Raw genomic sequence first — 16478 nt, 5'->3', positions numbered from 1 at the left:
GGGAGGCCGTCGGCGACGGGCCTTGCCTTTACCCGTAGCCAGAAATACCCGTAAACAGCTAAATAAGGCGTCTGGCAAAACTGATGTTTTGTCGTTCGTACGCGCTAAAACGCGCATAACTTTTGAACCGTTTATCCGTTTAACCTCTCGTTCTTCCTACATGCTTGTAAATTCACATTCTATCATATTAACTTAAAATCCTACCTCCGGATTAAGGAAATTCTTAACTTAGAATCCCACATTTAGGTACCATATTACTACATATGCTTTAGGATCCCACATTTAGGTACCATATTACTACATATTCTTTAGGATCCCACATTTAGGTACCATATTACTACATATTCTTTAGGATCCCACATTTAGGTACCCTATTACTACATATTCTTTAGGATCCCACATTTAGGTACCCTATTACTACATATTCTTTAGGATCCCACATTTAGGTACCCTATTACTACATATGCTTTAGGATCCCACATTTAGGTACCATATTACTACATATTCTTTAGGATCCCACATTTAGGTACCATATTACTACATATTCTTTAGGATCCCACATTTAGGTACCATATTACTACATATGCTTTAGGATCCCACATTTAGGTACCATATTACTACATACTCTTTAGGATCCCACATTTAGGTACCCTATTACTACTTATTCTTTAGGATCCCACATTTAGGTACCCTATTACTACATATTCTTTAGGATCCCACATTTAGGTACCCTATTACTACATATGCTTTAGGATCCCACATTTACGACGAAGGACTTCATCACATATTTGATCTCAACATCATGTTTAATTAATTAAAACATTATATTACTTAAACGATCTAAGAAGTGATTACGGAAATCACTTACCTTGTGCATCCGTGTTCATACCCGTTTCCTTGCCTCATCTTGACCCGTTTAATCCCATCAGATTACCTTCGACTTAGATAACTTCCCTCATCTAAACTAGATCAATACATATCTTAAAACTTTCATTATTTCATATTCTTACATAATTTCCCATACTCATGAACATGAAATCTATATGCATACTAAGAAGTGAGTCGGAAGCCACTTACCTTGAGCGTCCAAGCTCAAGCATAGGTTCCATGCTTTCTTTTGACCCATTAGCCTCCGTGCTTGCGCCCGTAGACATGCTATCTATCCTTACATGACCATACATTGATACCCTTGTTAGTAAACAAGGCCACACAAAGCATCAATCACAATAAATCTATGCTCAACAATTGACTTTCATTAATGGATTTCTTGCAACTCATAGCATAGATTAACAATGAGATCCTTTCTACTCGCATAATGTAAACACGCCATTACATATCTTGCTATAAATATTTCGTGCATCACTTTGACTTCCTAAACCGTACATTTATGATAAGAGATCTACCTCACAACATTCCTACCATTGTTGACTTTCCAGAAAGTCAACTATCAAGCATTTCAACTTCCAACTTGGACACACATTCATTCACAAATTAACATGTTGGAATATAGTCATTATGCCATCTACGCTTCATGCTCATTTTGTAGGACATATTTGGCCGCATAATCAAATAATTACATATACACATATACATACGATTCCGTTCATAACACATCTTTATAGTTAACGCCAATATCAATTAAGTTTACTCTTTTCTAGGATTCTCATTCGTTCCATAACCATTCTTAAGTTGAAACTAATACGATCAAACATTCCATATATATTCATCACATCATTCAAGCGTATGGTACGAATTTCACATATTATTGTCATTCAGGCATTTCATCAAACACCTTGTGTGCGTACTACCATCTAAGCTTAATGTACAACTAATTCATGCATATCCTTCTAACCTCATACATAATTCACCAAAATTCCTCCTTCTAATCATCATGAATCATTTCTACATAATCATTAAACATACTAGAATCACATTTCTTTCAATTCCTCTAACAAGAATCTACCATGCATGCCAAAATACATCAATATTAAGCAAGAATTGGACATGGGTGATCATTCAAGTTGTTATCATCACCATAACCAAATGGGTTTCACATATAAACATCAATTTAACCCAAACCATGCATAATCCATGTTCTACATGATGATTCTAACTCATAAACAAGTTCAATTTCATACTACTTCAAAGATTAATCAAAACCCTTATCATTAACTAGCATCAAATCACATCATTCGACTTACCCCATGATGGGAAACCCTTAGATGACTAAGGAATTGATCACATGCATTCGATTGACCTTCAATTTCCTTCTTAATTTGATGATTTGAGAGGTGTTAGGGTTTTGAGGGGAAGGTTTCCCCTGGTCTCTCCTCACGATCGCACACACACCCACTTCCATTCCCTGGGCATTTTTTTTTTGTTATGTGTTTTAATAACACATTTTTCATTTTCAACCCCTCATTTATTCATAACATGTCATCTTCCCCCATTTCTTCATACTAATCTAGCAAACCTTCATGCATACCTAAGAATTTTAGATTTACTAAAATTTATAAGACTTTACTAATGGTAAAAATCTATGTTTACCATTTCCTTCCGTCAAATACTGTGATTAAAACATTATATTATGTTATACGAAATTTGGGGTGTTACAATGAGAAAGTTAGAAATGTGTAGGATGATGGAATCATCCACACATAAACTATGAACTTGAATAAATAAATGTTTTCTTGAAAAATAAAGATCAAAGTAGGTTATAATTTTGTAGATCTAAAGATCCATGAGTGGTTTTTCGAAAGAACCAAGTGAAAAATATGAGTTACGTTGAAACTTGGATCTTACATAAACTAACCTCATTTTTGGTGGATAAACAAGTGTAGAAACACTTGTGTAATGAGAAAATTTCACAAAGAAATATTTTTGGAAAATATTACTAGAAGTTGTGAACATTCAAACTCTTTAAAAATGAAACTTTTAAGGAACTAATCACATTTTTAAAGGTAACAAGACTTACTAAGTATGCTAGTAAGTTACTACATACTTTTATAAATTTTCAAGTTCATAAGTTTATAGTTTATGCTTGTTTTTGACAAGTTTGGTAAATAGAGATTGTATGTCGTTGACTGAGAATTGTCTGAATGAATTTTTGAAAAGAAAATGATATGCTAGTAAGCATGGACACCTCCATTTACAAAGGAAACTCTGGCGAAACTTTTCTAAAATTTGAACACTTAGAAAATATTTTCTAACAAGTGTTTACAAACGTATTTTTAACCTTGTTTTCAAAATAAACTTCGCCATGATTTCTATTACAAAACACCAAGTATCGGAGGTTGACTTTCGTAAATAAAATTTGATAAATATATATTATGTACTAAAACTCTTGTGTGAATACTTGTTTATTTTACCGTTATATTATTTTAGGGTAAAATAATATATAACTTAACAAAATGCCTTGACGTTTAGATTGTGTGATATGTGATGAAAGTAATGAGTAGATAAACCATACGTGTTGTGCATGAGAAATTGATTGTTATTTGTACCTTATTAGGACGTGCTTGATTTCCTGATTATTAGAGTAACTAATCTAACCGAGCGAACCATGGTGAGTTCACACTTTTCTACAAAGCATGGTAATTCCTGATGGGGATGGGAATGGGTTCAGGAATAGGGATTCCTCGTCCTTGGGACGTGTTCAGGAATGAAAATTCCTCGTCCTGTGAGGACGGAATTAGACTTACTAGACTAGAACTCTATCCGCGAAGTCCCTCCCTTTATATCGACTTAATCGCCGAGGCTATGGCGAGCGGGTCATTAGTTAATAGCACTATTAGGATTAACAAACCTCACACCGTGCCAGTCGGACGGGCGTGTACAAATGGACTATGGCACGTCGGTGATGATAGACACCGATGCTATGGCACAAGTAATTTTCGTTAGTAGTCGATATGATAAACGAGTCTGGTAGTTTAAATAATGGGGTAGCTCCCACGGCCGGAATGTCGGGCTGGAAAGCCAGGGAAGGTGGACATGGGATGGTTAACTAATAAACGTCTTCGAACTATGGGGTAACCCCCACGGCTGGATAGCTGATTAAGATTAAACTACGTTTTTGGAAACAACTCTAAAATGGACAACCAACCGTGAACTCAGTCAACTTTGTTGTTGACTCGTTGTTACATGCTTTGCAGGTTGCTAGATGCTATGGGGCTTGCACAAGGAGGCGGTCGTTGTGGGATGCGAACTGCTATGTCTCATACTTAATAAATAAACCTTATGAACTTATGAAACATAGGTTTTGGGTCTTTAAACTTATGAACTACGAACTTATGTTTTGGTTTAACGTCTTATGCTTCCGCTGTTTAAATTGAACTTGGTTAACTTCCTTTTGGCCATCAATTGTATTGTGGTTGGTTTTAATTACTTAATTACGTTGTTCAATATGATTGGTGGCTTGGTCCTGGTCATGTCACGTCTCCAAGCGGTGATACTCCGCATGGTGGATTTTGGGGGTGTGACATATAAATCTCAAAAAAAAGTAAAAAAAAAAAAAAAATAAAATTAAAACCTTAAAGAAAAACCTCCGATTTTCCAAAAAAAAAAAAATTGCATTTTTCACTTTTTGTTTTTTTGCATTTTTTTGCTTAGGGAAAATGTGTGGTCCAAAATGCTTCTCAAGTTTGTCAATTTGCCTATTACTTCTCACATGATCCTTATCATATATATATACATATACACACACACACACACACACACACATATATATATATATATATATATATATATATATATATATATATATGGTAGGGATTTTAAGAGAAGTCCACCCTATTTGAGAAACTTGAGAATCGTTCTGGACCACATGTTTCCCTAATTTTTTTGTAGTATACACATATGTATAGTTTAAAATTCACAATATACATATATGTATATTGTGAAATCTTGAATTATACACATATGTATATAATCACTTTTTAACAATACATATGTGTATATTATGAAAAGCTTAGGGAAAATGTGTGGTAAAGAATGCTTCTCAAGTTTCTCAATTAGCATAGTGATTCTCACACGATCCTAACCCTATATATATATATATATATATATATATATAGGGGATTGCTAAAACGAAAACCACCTCTAGTTGTAAAAACCACGGGAACCACTTTCTAGCATTTGGATCAAGAAGATAGATCGATAAGATTAAAAGTAACAAAAATTAATACTAAATGCATTTTGTCTTATTATGTCTTTAATATTTTAATCCAAAAGGGTATTTTAGTAAAATAACTCTTTTTTGTCTTTTTGCCTTTATTATTTTTTATTACTTTTTGTGTTTTATTATATTACTTTTTAGTTTTATTATATTACTTTTTATTTTTTTAAAAGATTTTTTATTAAAAACATTTTTAAATTCATTTTTTTAACAAAAGACAAATTTTTTTTTTGCGCGCCAATTTTTGCACGCCGTTTTTACGCCGGGTTTTTTAACGCATCGTTTTTTAATGGGTCGTTTTTTTCACGCCGTTTTTTACGCCCGACTTTTTCAAGCGTCTTTTTTTAACGCGGCGTTTTTTATGTCCCGTTTTTTTTTTCGCGGCGTTTTCATGCTCCACATTCACGCCCCTTGTTTAGGCGCCGTTTTATTATACAGTTTTTTTACGTTAGACCTTTTAAACTTTTTACGTTTTACATTAAACTTTTTACGTTTTACGTTAAACTTTTACGTATTACGTTAAACTTTTTACTTTTTACGTTTTACGAAAAACTTTTTACATTTTACGTTTTACGAAAACCTTTGTACGTTTTATGTAAAACTTTTTACGTTTTACGTTTTACGAAAAACTTTTTACATTTTACGTAAAACTTTTTACGTTTTACGTTTTACTTTAAAACTTTTTACGTTTTACATGAAAAATTTTTACGTTTTATGTTTTACGCTAAAGTTTACGGGTTAAATTTTTTTTTTTTACAAAAAGTTCTTTACGCAAAAACGAACGCACCCAGAAATTGCAAACTTGGGAGATGTCTCAGATATATCGTTATCATCATCGACTAGGGGGAAAAGTTTAAAAACCAACAACATCAAAACAAAGTCTATCTCGAAAAAAAAAAACAGGGTTTGGCTCAGATTAACCGATAATCAAAAGGCTGCAAAAGAAGGGTTGCAGGTTTAAAAACCTACCCTCCGCTGTTCTTGCCGCGTCATCGTCATCAAGATCGGCGTTTTTTTTCATCATCGCCGCCCACAGCCAACATATCAAAACCTACAGATTCAACAGAACAACAAATCAAAACCCACGAAACCCACCGCCACACCACCAAACCCACTGCCACACCACCACACCCACCGCCACACCACCACACCCACCCACCGCCACACCACCACACCCACCGCACATCGGAGCAGTCGACCTCAAAACCCAAACATCGGAGCCGTCGACATCAACCACTGCCACACACCACGAAAACCACTGCCACACCACCAAACCCACCGCACCCACCACACCCACCACACCCACTGCCACACCACCGCACCCACCGCACCCATTAACAGGTCAAACCCACAAAAACCAAAGAAACCCCCAAGAAACTTTCAAAAGAATCAACAGTTGATTCCAAAACTTTCAAAAGAAACCCCCCACATATCAACAGTTGATTCCACACCTATCAACAGAATCAACAGATCAAAACCCACAAAAATCAAATATTTTCCAGATTCAAAACTTTCAAAGAACTGGTCTTTGAAAACATGAAAAACAACCGGAAGATCTGGTCTTTGAAAACATGAAAAAAAAAACACAAAAACTACCTGATGGCGTGATGGAGGTTAATCGGAGCCCCACGGTGGTCGGGCGGCAGTGGTGTAACAGAGAGATGAGTTAGGTGGTTGCCGTGATGGAGGTAAATCAGAGATGGTCGGTGGTAGGTGGAAGTCGGTGGGTTTATGTGACCGGTGGTGGGTGCGGCGGCGAGGTGATCAGAAATAAGCGGTGGTGGTCAGTCGGGGTGGGTATTGTCATCATCATCATCAGCGGCTGGTGGGTAGCCGGCGATTACTGTAGAGACGGAGGGGGAGTGTTTGGCTAGGGGTTGTCGCCGGAAACACCATCATCATCGGAGAACCAGGTGTGGGGTACTGGTCATCATCATCATCGGCCAACCACCCATTTAAAACAGATCTTGAACGGAGATGAGTGTGGAGAGAGTAAATGTGAGATGAGAGAGGATAGAGTAAATGAGGAATGTCAGTCACATTAAATAGAGAGAGAGAATAGATTAGACATTTAAGAGTAAATGACCAAATTACCCCTTTTCCTGATTGGTTGAGAGTGGTTCTCGCGGTTCTTACAACTGGAGGTGGTTTCTATTTTAGCGGCTCCCTATATATATATATATATATATGGGGGAGGGTTATCTTGAGAACACTAAATTTTGTGAGAACCATGAGAACAAATCTCATTCATAGATCATCCTAAATTAATGGCTAAGATTAGTTGGGTTTAAATGAAAAGGAAAAAAGCTGAAGTAAAATAGAAAAGGGTATTATTGTCCACACACACAAAATCCATCTTCTAGAATCATTCACCGTACGCAGACGGTTTCTCCTTCCCCATTTCTCGAAACCCTCAATCGTTGATATCTGCACTAGAGACACCGTCCAAACACACATAATCCATCTTCTCGAATCATTCACCAAACGCAGCAACGGATTCTGCTTCCCCATTTCTCGAAACCCTCAACCGTTGATATCTGCACCAGAGACACCGACGAACACTCGATTTGAAGCTCAAAAATCTGCTGATTCATCCACTCGGTACGCCTCTCATCTTCCCCCTTCTATCTGTTATGCAATCGCACCACTCGAAACCTACTTATAGAGTCCGATTTTGTGCTTTTTGGTCAATATTTATGTGTTGTTACATATTGTAGTTTGAAAGTAGTTGGTCAATATTTATGTGTTGTTATATTCGTACTTGATTATCGTTTTTGGTTTGTAATTTCTGATGAATTCATGCATTCCAGCTGTTGTGTTTGCCTTGAGGACTTCAGTATATTAGGTTTTCGTGATTATAAGAGTGCATTTAGCTACTAATTAGTGGTGAATTCGGATTTGCATATGTATTTGTTAAAATATGTTAACAAAATTGTTCATAATTTAACTGATGAGGACTGTAGTAGATATGTAATGTGTGTATATAGAATAGATAGCTGAATTAAGTGGAATGTAGATAATAAAGCGATTTGTGTAAATTAGTTATATGAAGTTATGGATTTGTGTATAATAAAGCGATGAATGAGGTGGTGGCTGTTTGGTAACTAGTGAAGAGTTTATTGATTAGTTAGGGTTTGAAGCTTATTTTGCAACTGCTATAGTGCATTGTAATACTGTTTAATTTTGGACTGGTTGATGCGTTGATTGTTGTATATTTGTATTCGTTGGGCTATTTTACTTTCTTGCTTAGTTTACTCATATGTTCAATGATGACTCGACTTGAATAGACTGCTTTTGGAAGTCTAATGGTATTGTTATCAGAAGATTCTACAGGCAAAAAAGGAAGAATGGCAAGTAAGCATCCTAAAACATTAATCTCGGATTTATAAAGATATATTGTAGAATATGATGTATTAATACACTATATTTACAGGTTGGAAAAGTCCACGGATATTAAGGATTAAAGCAAAAAGTTTCTCAAATAAAAAAACAAATCCAGACATAATTGATGACGATAGTTCTGAGACCAATGACAAAACAGGCAAGTAACAATTATTACTTGAATAACAGTTTTGAAAGCAAACAATAAATTTTGTCGACTTTTGGTTACAGATTCTGAAGTGTCATTGAATGTGGATCGAGTTAATACATTATCAGAAATGGATGCTGAACTAGAAAGACAATTAGGTAAGACAAATGCATTTTCATAGATCATTAAAAAATAAAATAAACTTGTGGTTAAATTCTTTGATTTCAACAGAAAGTTCAGTGAATCTGAAGATGGTTTTAAGAAGACAAAGGAATGAGATGATTAAAGAATTGCTTCCAGGTTTGTAATAAAACACATCATAAAGTTAGATGTTTACACATGTGTAAATAATTGTAAGTAAGCTGTTTACACATGTTTAAGTAGGCTGTTTATACATGTTTTTAACTGCTTTCTATTGTTTTAACAGAAAAAAGGGAAAAACAGATGGTGAAAAAGGCGGCAGAAGTTGATTCGGTTTTATGCTCAGAAACCCGTTGCCGGTAGCGTTGACCATCAATTCGGATTTGCATATGTATTTGTTAAAATATGTTAACAAAATTGTTCATAATTTAACTGATGAGGACTGTAGTAGATATGTAATGTGTGTATATAGAATAGATAGCTGAATTAAGTGGAATGTAGATAATAAAGCGATTTGTGTAAATTAGTTATATGAAGTTATGGATTTGTGTATAATAAAGCGATGAATGAGGTGGTGGCTGTTTGGTAACTAGTGAAGAGTTTATTGATTAGTTAGGGTTTGAAGCTTATTTTGCAACTGCTATAGTGCATTGTAATACTGTTTAATTTTGGACTGGTTGATGCGTTGATTGTTGTATATTTGTATTCGTTGGGCTATTTTACTTTCTTGCTTAGTTTACTCATATGTTCAATGATGACTCGACTTGAATAGACTGCTTTTGGAAGTCTAATGGTATTGTTATCAGAAGATTCTACAGGCAAAAAAGGAAGAATGGCAAGTAAGCATCCTAAAACATTAATCTCGGATTTATAAAGATATATTGTAGAATATGATGTATTAATACACTATATTTACAGGTTGGAAAAGTCCACGGATATTAAGGATTAAAGCAAAAAGTTTCTCAAATAAAAAAACAAATCCAGACATAATTGATGACGATAGTTCTGAGACCAATGACAAAACAGGCAAGTAACAATTATTACTTGAATAACAGTTTTGAAAGCAAACAATAAATTTTGTCGACTTTTGGTTACAGATTCTGAAGTGTCATTGAATGTGGATCGAGTTAATACATTATCAGAAATGGATGCTGAACTAGAAAGACAATTAGGTAAGACAAATGCATTTTCATAGATCATTAAAAAATAAAATAAACTTGTGGTTAAATTCTTTGATTTCAACAGAAAGTTCAGTGAATCTGAAGATGGTTTTAAGAAGACAAAGGAATGAGATGATTAAAGAATTGCTTCCAGGTTTGTAATAAAACACATCATAAAGTTAGATGTTTACACATGTGTAAATAATTGTAAGTAAGCTGTTTACACATGTTTAAGTAGGCTGTTTATACATGTTTTTAACTGCTTTCTATTGTTTTAACAGAAAAAAGGGAAAAACAGATGGTGAAAAAGGCGGCAGAAGTTGATTCGGTTTTATGCTCAGAAACCCGTTGCCGGTAGCGTTGACCATCAATTGCTATCTCAAAACACAACATAAACTGAACGAAAGTATTCGATGCGCTAGAGTTTACCTTGAAAAGCGCGTTTGAACTTTCGCATCTAGACGTTGTTTTCATTAAACAACACATTGGTATGTCCCTAAAATAACCTGGGACCCACTGATCTCTAATAGAAAACATGTCAAACAACCACTTGTAACGCTGCAAGTTGCAATCATTTGTCAATAACTCCCATCGCTTCTCAAACGTGGCAGGAGCGATAAAAACATTCCAGACCAACTTATGTATACGTACCCTCAAGTTGGTATTCTGTAACACATCACCATCAATCTGTAGATAAAATTTTTAAAAATAAAATACCATTATTACACAAGTTTAATAAAAACACAGAAACTAGAAAAACATAAATACACATGTGTAAAACTGACAAGATTAATTATTTTTAAATTAAATGTACCTTATGAGGATGTTTATCCATAATATGCCACATACATAGACGATGGACAGATTCATTGAAAACTTTAGCTATGGCTTGTTTCATTGCCGGGTCTTGGTCGGTTAACACTAGCCTCGGTTGTTTACCTGATAATTAATAAAACAAAGTTACGCTATTCTTATGGTGTAAAACATAAACTTTGTGAAGCAAAGTTACACATGTGTAAAATAGAAACACTTACCATGTGCTTCAAGAAATTGTTCCAACATCCATGTGAACGACTCAATAGTTTCATCATAAAGAAGAGCAGCCGCAAATGTTACGCAATTCTTATGGTGATCAACCCCCGTAAAAGGAACAAAAATCATATTATACCTACAAGATAATAATAAATAAAAAATCAAAAAATACACAACTGAAAATAGGAAAAAACAAACAAACAAATTCTTACTGGTTAGTTTGTAGGTGGCATCAAAAGCTAACACTTCGCCAAAAACTCTGTAATTGCACTTCATAACCTCATCTGCCCAAAATAAGGACCTAAGCTCTCCATGACGAATTATGTAATGGCAAAAGTAATTTTCTATATTAACTTTACGTTTATCCATCATATTTACAACCATTTGAGCATCTCCTTAACCAATGAAAGCTCTTAAATCCTTGCTGAAATTTTTATATTCTATCCTGGTACCACGGACGTTGTGTTGTCCCCCTTTCAAAACAACTTGCATCTTAAAGGCAGTTGACGGGCCAACTTTAGCTAAACTTAGCCTATGAATGAAATCTTGGTCGCTAAATTCCAGTTGCCGCCTCTTGCGCGTCAAATCCATGTTCTCAATTGAAACTAACGGGTGATTATGAGACTCAACAAATTCATATAACCGTAAACCAGGATAACCATTGAAAACTTTAACCTTTATTTTAGCTTTACAGTCTGAAACCTTGTAATTACTGCTACGAGGCAACTTGGAAGATGACTTCAAAAGCATTGAATCAACATTTTGGCAATTGGGCTTTCCCGATCTACTACAAAGAACATACCTAAGTCTAACAGTACCATCTTTTGATTTCTTAGTTGTCGACAACCTAATATCAAACCCAGCTTTCTCAGCATATGACATATGACTGATACATGGAAATTGCATCTTCCTCTTTAGCAAATACCGTACCCAAAACAGGTCTATACGCTTCCAATACATTGGGTATCCAATATCTAGTGCCATTCGGTGAATGATAATAAGTACTACGAACCGATTCCTGAAAATCTTGTATATGTGGCTCTACAATAACATAAAATAGAATATATGGAACATCTGATATGATAAAGACTTGGCATCAATAACACAAAGAATAGAACAAACAGTTACACGTGTGTAAATATGAACAAGATGAAAAGAAAGCAATCAGTAGTTACACATGTGTAAATCTCAACAGGATGCTTTTACAAATTACACATGTCTGCTTTCAAGATCTTAAACAACCACGCAAGCCTCATTTGTTTGTATGCGATTACACATGTGTAACGCAGAACATCAAGTCATGAAACTAATTTAAGTCGAAACTATACAACATAAATGATAAAACATCAAGGCACACACAATTCAGAAGAATAAACACTCATATTGATATTGCATTAAAATAAGAAACAACTACACAAATAAGTACAATACAAACAAATACATACACACTAAAATTACTTGAAAAACATGTTGAACCCTAGACTTTTATTTTTTGGACAATTTCTAGCATCATGATAACCCAAACACCACAAATTGTACAATAACGTTTATCCATCATCTTGTGAACATCTAGAGTAGTAGTACCTTCTTCATCAACAACATTGGTATTAATGGAATTGTTCAGTGCATCATCAGAGCTATTGTTCGGTGCATCAACAGAGCTGGACACATTCGACATCATGTTGTTTTACCACTGAACAGTTGATTGACTGTAATTAAACAAACAACAACAAATTAGGGCAAATTATAAGAAAACAAAACCGAGTTCATACATGCAAATAGAGAAATCGATGATGAATACAGAACTGGTTGAATATTAAAAAGGCCTAAAATCGTTGAATTGATCAAACGATTAAGTCATGAGTTGGTAAGTGGGTGATTTCAGATTTGCGATTTGGTAAGTGGGTGATTTCATTGATTTGAGATCTTGATTTGGTAGGTGGGTGAGATCTGGGTTTGTTGAGATCTTCATTTGGTAAGTTGTATTTTGCTACATATTTATCTACAGATACACATCAATTCGTGTATAAACAAAGAAGATAAGTATATAGAACCTTTTATTGAGAATTAGGTTCCACCTTGAGTTCTAGAATTTCTCCTTCTTGAATTTGCAAATGATCGGAGATAATGGAAATGATTCGTATCCACCGGCGATCGGAAACAATGACGATGGTTTGTGTTTGCAGGCTATCGGAGACAACGACGGTTTTAAGCTGGGGAAATTGTGACTTAACTAGCGGCCTGATTCATTGGGTTATACAATTACCAATTTAACCTTTCATTAAAACACATGGAAAATAAAATGAGTGGCTGAGATTTATTCTCATGGTTCTCACAAAAGATGAATGTACCCTAAAGCTAAACCCTAATTCTAACCCCTAAAGCTAAACCCTAATTCTAAACCCTAATGCTAAAACCTAAAGCTAAACCCTTAATGCCAAACCCTATGCAAACCCTAAAGTTAAAGTTGAACCCAAAAGCTAAAACTAAACCTTAATGCTAAACCCAAAAGCTAAACCCTAAATACTATTGCTAAACCCTAAAGCTAAACCCTAAACCCTAAGGCTAAACCCTAATGCTAAACCCTAAATACTAATGCTAAACCCTAAATAACACTTATTTTTCAATTTTAAACATGTATATACATATATGTATATTTGACAATATACACACATATATATAGTTAAAAGATTAGCAATATACACATGTGTATAAATCTCAAAAAATAAAAATTAAAAACAAAATTTAAAAAAAAAATTAAAAATTAAAACCTTATAGAAAAACCTCTGATTTTCCAAAAAAAAAAAAAATTGCATTTTTTTACATTTTTTTGCTTAGGGAAAATGTGTGGTCCAGAATGCTTCTCAAGTTTCTCAATTAGCCTAGTACTTCTCACATGATCCTTATCCTATATATATATATATACGGTTTCATCTGATTTTGGTTAATGGTTGATGTTGTTTAGGGTTTATAATCCACGCTCAGAATATGATATTGAAGCAACCGGGGATCTTCTTGATGACGTAGCTGCTTCTGAAATGCATTATGAGGAATTTTGATTAAATCTTTATTTCCGGTCTTGTAGCTTGCATTATGTTATGTTTTTGTATACTTTTATTTTCTCCAAATCAGTTAGTCTAGTCTGTTTTGTATGATTTGTTCTCGAACATGTTAACAGGAAGACATTGAGAAAACATGTATTTTAGGTATTGAAACATGGTTTAATGATATTATGTTGAGACGTTAAGATCTATTATACACATGCTACATGTGGCTGATGGATCGAATAATAGCTTTAGTCATTAAAAAATCTGTTACAATCAGAATTTTGACCTTAGTATGTTTTGATATATTATATCTTAAAGTATACCTTAGTGAGGCCATTCGATCTTCAAGCTCTACTTAATATATTTAGAACTGGGGTTGCGTTTTGCAGGATGATGTGCAACTCGAAGATGTTGGAATTCAGCTCGAACCCTTCAATCTTGAACAAGAAAGGAATGAAGGTTATTTTGACCAGACAGGAATGAAGGTTATTTTTACCCTCATTCTTCAAGTATCTTTGTAGGATGCATGGCTTGATAGCATCGATTCTAATCCAAATATTGCACAAAGACAATCTATGGCCACATACATTAAAGTTGAAGCTGCTGACCTTACAAGTCATTCTATAGGGAAGATTAAGAGACGGACTGCTGATGTGCTTGAACCAGGGGAAACGGTAAGTTTCTTGTGATGACACAATCACGTTAAATTCATATTATCATTGTGCCGGTAATCTCATCTCAAGGATAATTCTCTTTTTAGGTTCTGCAAGCTTTAAGAAGGCGGAAAGGAGTTCTGGTAGTAGAAAGGAAAATATATCAGTTGTAACAAAAGTTGTGTTTGATCAACTAACTGAAGATGCCATGAAACTGATGGAGGATTCTGATTACAGTTGAGATGGTTTTCTTTCAATATTTATTTTACAAACTTATTATATGAATCTATTAACATTCTAATTAATGCTAATTTCTTGCTGCAAATATATACGATGAAAAGCAGGAGGTCTTCCAGAGGGAAGCAGGTTAGAACTATACTTAGCCTGAATCAAGTGTTCATAAAAAAATTGATTAGCACAAAAACACAGCCTTATTGTTGATTTATTTTTTGTCCTAAAAAGAGGGATTTGAGAAGCTAGCACGGGCTAGAGGGGAAGGCTCTTCTTCAAGTTCAGCAAACGTGCAATCCGATTACTCCATGGCCAGTGACTTCAATCTTAATGAAATACAAGCAACAGATTATACTTCGAACAATATGAGGTCATGAAAGAAGTTACATGTTAAATAATGGTCCTTTAAAGGCAACATTAAACTTATACTATTTGTGTTTTTGATGCTTAGGAGCAACAACAAGATAGTGTGCATAAGGAAGGTGGGCATGAAAGAGGTACTTTAGTCGTTGGGTAAGCAACCTCTGTCCTAATTATTTATAAATACAATTTTTAACCTCATTCAAGTTTTTTGTTCTCATCTAAAATATTGTATCTCATTTTTCACTAGAATTGTCATTTTTGGTCATTTTATATGTTAAAGTCTTTAATAATCAAAGTTTATGGTGGAAAAATGGCCGGTTGATAACGGGTCAAAACGTACTTAGGCATATTTGTTAATGAAATAATGTTAGAAAGACAAACCTATAGTAATATTAATATTTTTGTATTTTCTTCTAGATAGTCTTTTTGAGTATGCATTATTTGAGCAACTTCACTAATTATTTGTTATACATGACTAGATAGAGAATTTACTAAATCAACAATGAATGGAGAACCTTGATTGTCCGGGAAATTAGCTCTCAGTTGTATGATTTGAGCTAGAAGTCGGGCAAATGCTACATTTCGAGTAGGTAAAAGACTCGCATGTGACCACCTTGAGGATACGTCAATTAAGACCAAGAATTAACGGAATGGACCACACGGAGGGTGAATAGGCCCACAAATATCCCCTTGGATTATTTCTAAAAATGATGGGGTTTCATGTATCAATTTAGTTTGTGAGGGCCAAGTAATAAATTTGCCCAGAGAGCATGCTGCACATGTAAAGTCTTGTGGTAGCAAAACTTTTAAGTTTTTAAGAGGGTGCCCAGTTGCACTTTTGATTATTCGTCTCATCATTATGCTACCAGGTGACCTAAACGGTCATGCCATATATTGAATGTGTCTTTATCTAACAGCTTTTGGTTACTCAACATGTATGATTCCATAGGATTGATATTAGTAAAATATAATCCAGAGGATAAGGCTTCTAATTGTTCAACAATGGTTTCTTGACCATTTTTGCTTGAAGTAATTTGAAGATATTCAATTTTATTTTCAACTATTGTTTTTAGGTGGTAACCGTTTTTTCGATTGTCTTTAAAGCTGAGCAAATTTCTTCTGGATCTACTAGAATATAATGCGTTATCA

General features: G+C 34.5%; 1 protein-coding gene and 1 long non-coding RNA gene across 3 annotated transcripts; one reads left to right on the top strand and one right to left on the bottom strand.

Moving 5' to 3' along the window:
• Nucleotides 1–10382: 10382 nt before the first annotated feature.
• On the bottom strand, nucleotides 10383–12713 carry LOC110933052 (protein FAR1-RELATED SEQUENCE 1-like). Its single transcript, XM_022176294.1, has 7 exons — nucleotides 12620–12713; nucleotides 11929–12076; nucleotides 11526–11882; nucleotides 11038–11171; nucleotides 10818–10942; nucleotides 10510–10690; nucleotides 10383–10399 (listed from the first exon to the last, which is right to left on the bottom strand). The coding sequence occupies exons 1-7, from the start codon at nucleotides 12711–12713 to the stop codon at nucleotides 10383–10385; spliced, it is 1056 nt and encodes a 351-aa protein (XP_022031986.1).
• Nucleotides 12714–15058: 2345 nt separating this feature from the next.
• Nucleotides 15059–16087, top strand: LOC110934444. Of its 2 annotated transcripts, none has more exons than XR_002588349.1 (3): nucleotides 15059–15101; nucleotides 15198–15479; nucleotides 15813–16087. It is a non-coding gene; the product is annotated as an uncharacterized LOC110934444 (long non-coding RNA). The 2 variants fall into 2 exon arrangements; XR_002588348.1 differs by having other exon boundaries at nucleotides 15809–16087.
• The last annotated feature ends 391 nt before the right edge of the window (nucleotides 16088–16478 follow it).

The sequence above is a fragment of the Helianthus annuus genome, chromosome 4 (assembly GCF_002127325.2).
Source record: "Helianthus annuus cultivar XRQ/B chromosome 4, HanXRQr2.0-SUNRISE, whole genome shotgun sequence".
Classification (NCBI taxonomy): domain Eukaryota; kingdom Viridiplantae; phylum Streptophyta; class Magnoliopsida; order Asterales; family Asteraceae; genus Helianthus; species Helianthus annuus.
Note: the sequence above shows the minus strand (reverse complement) of the source record. Positions and strands in the feature narration are given on the sequence as shown.

Bases quoted from the DNA above. Each gene is read 5' to 3' on its own strand.
- LOC110933052 (XM_022176294.1), bottom strand. From the start codon at position 12,713: ATGTCGAATGTGTCCAGCTCTGTTGATGCACCGAACAATAGCTCTGAT. The intron at 11,883-11,928 runs GTATCAGTCATA...GTTTGATATTAG, and splicing joins GAGGAAGATGCAATTTCCAT to GTTGTCGACAACTAAGAAAT. The intron at 10,691-10,817 runs GTACATTTAATT...TTTTATCTACAG, and splicing joins TGGATAAACATCCTCATAAG to ATTGATGGTGATGTGTTACA.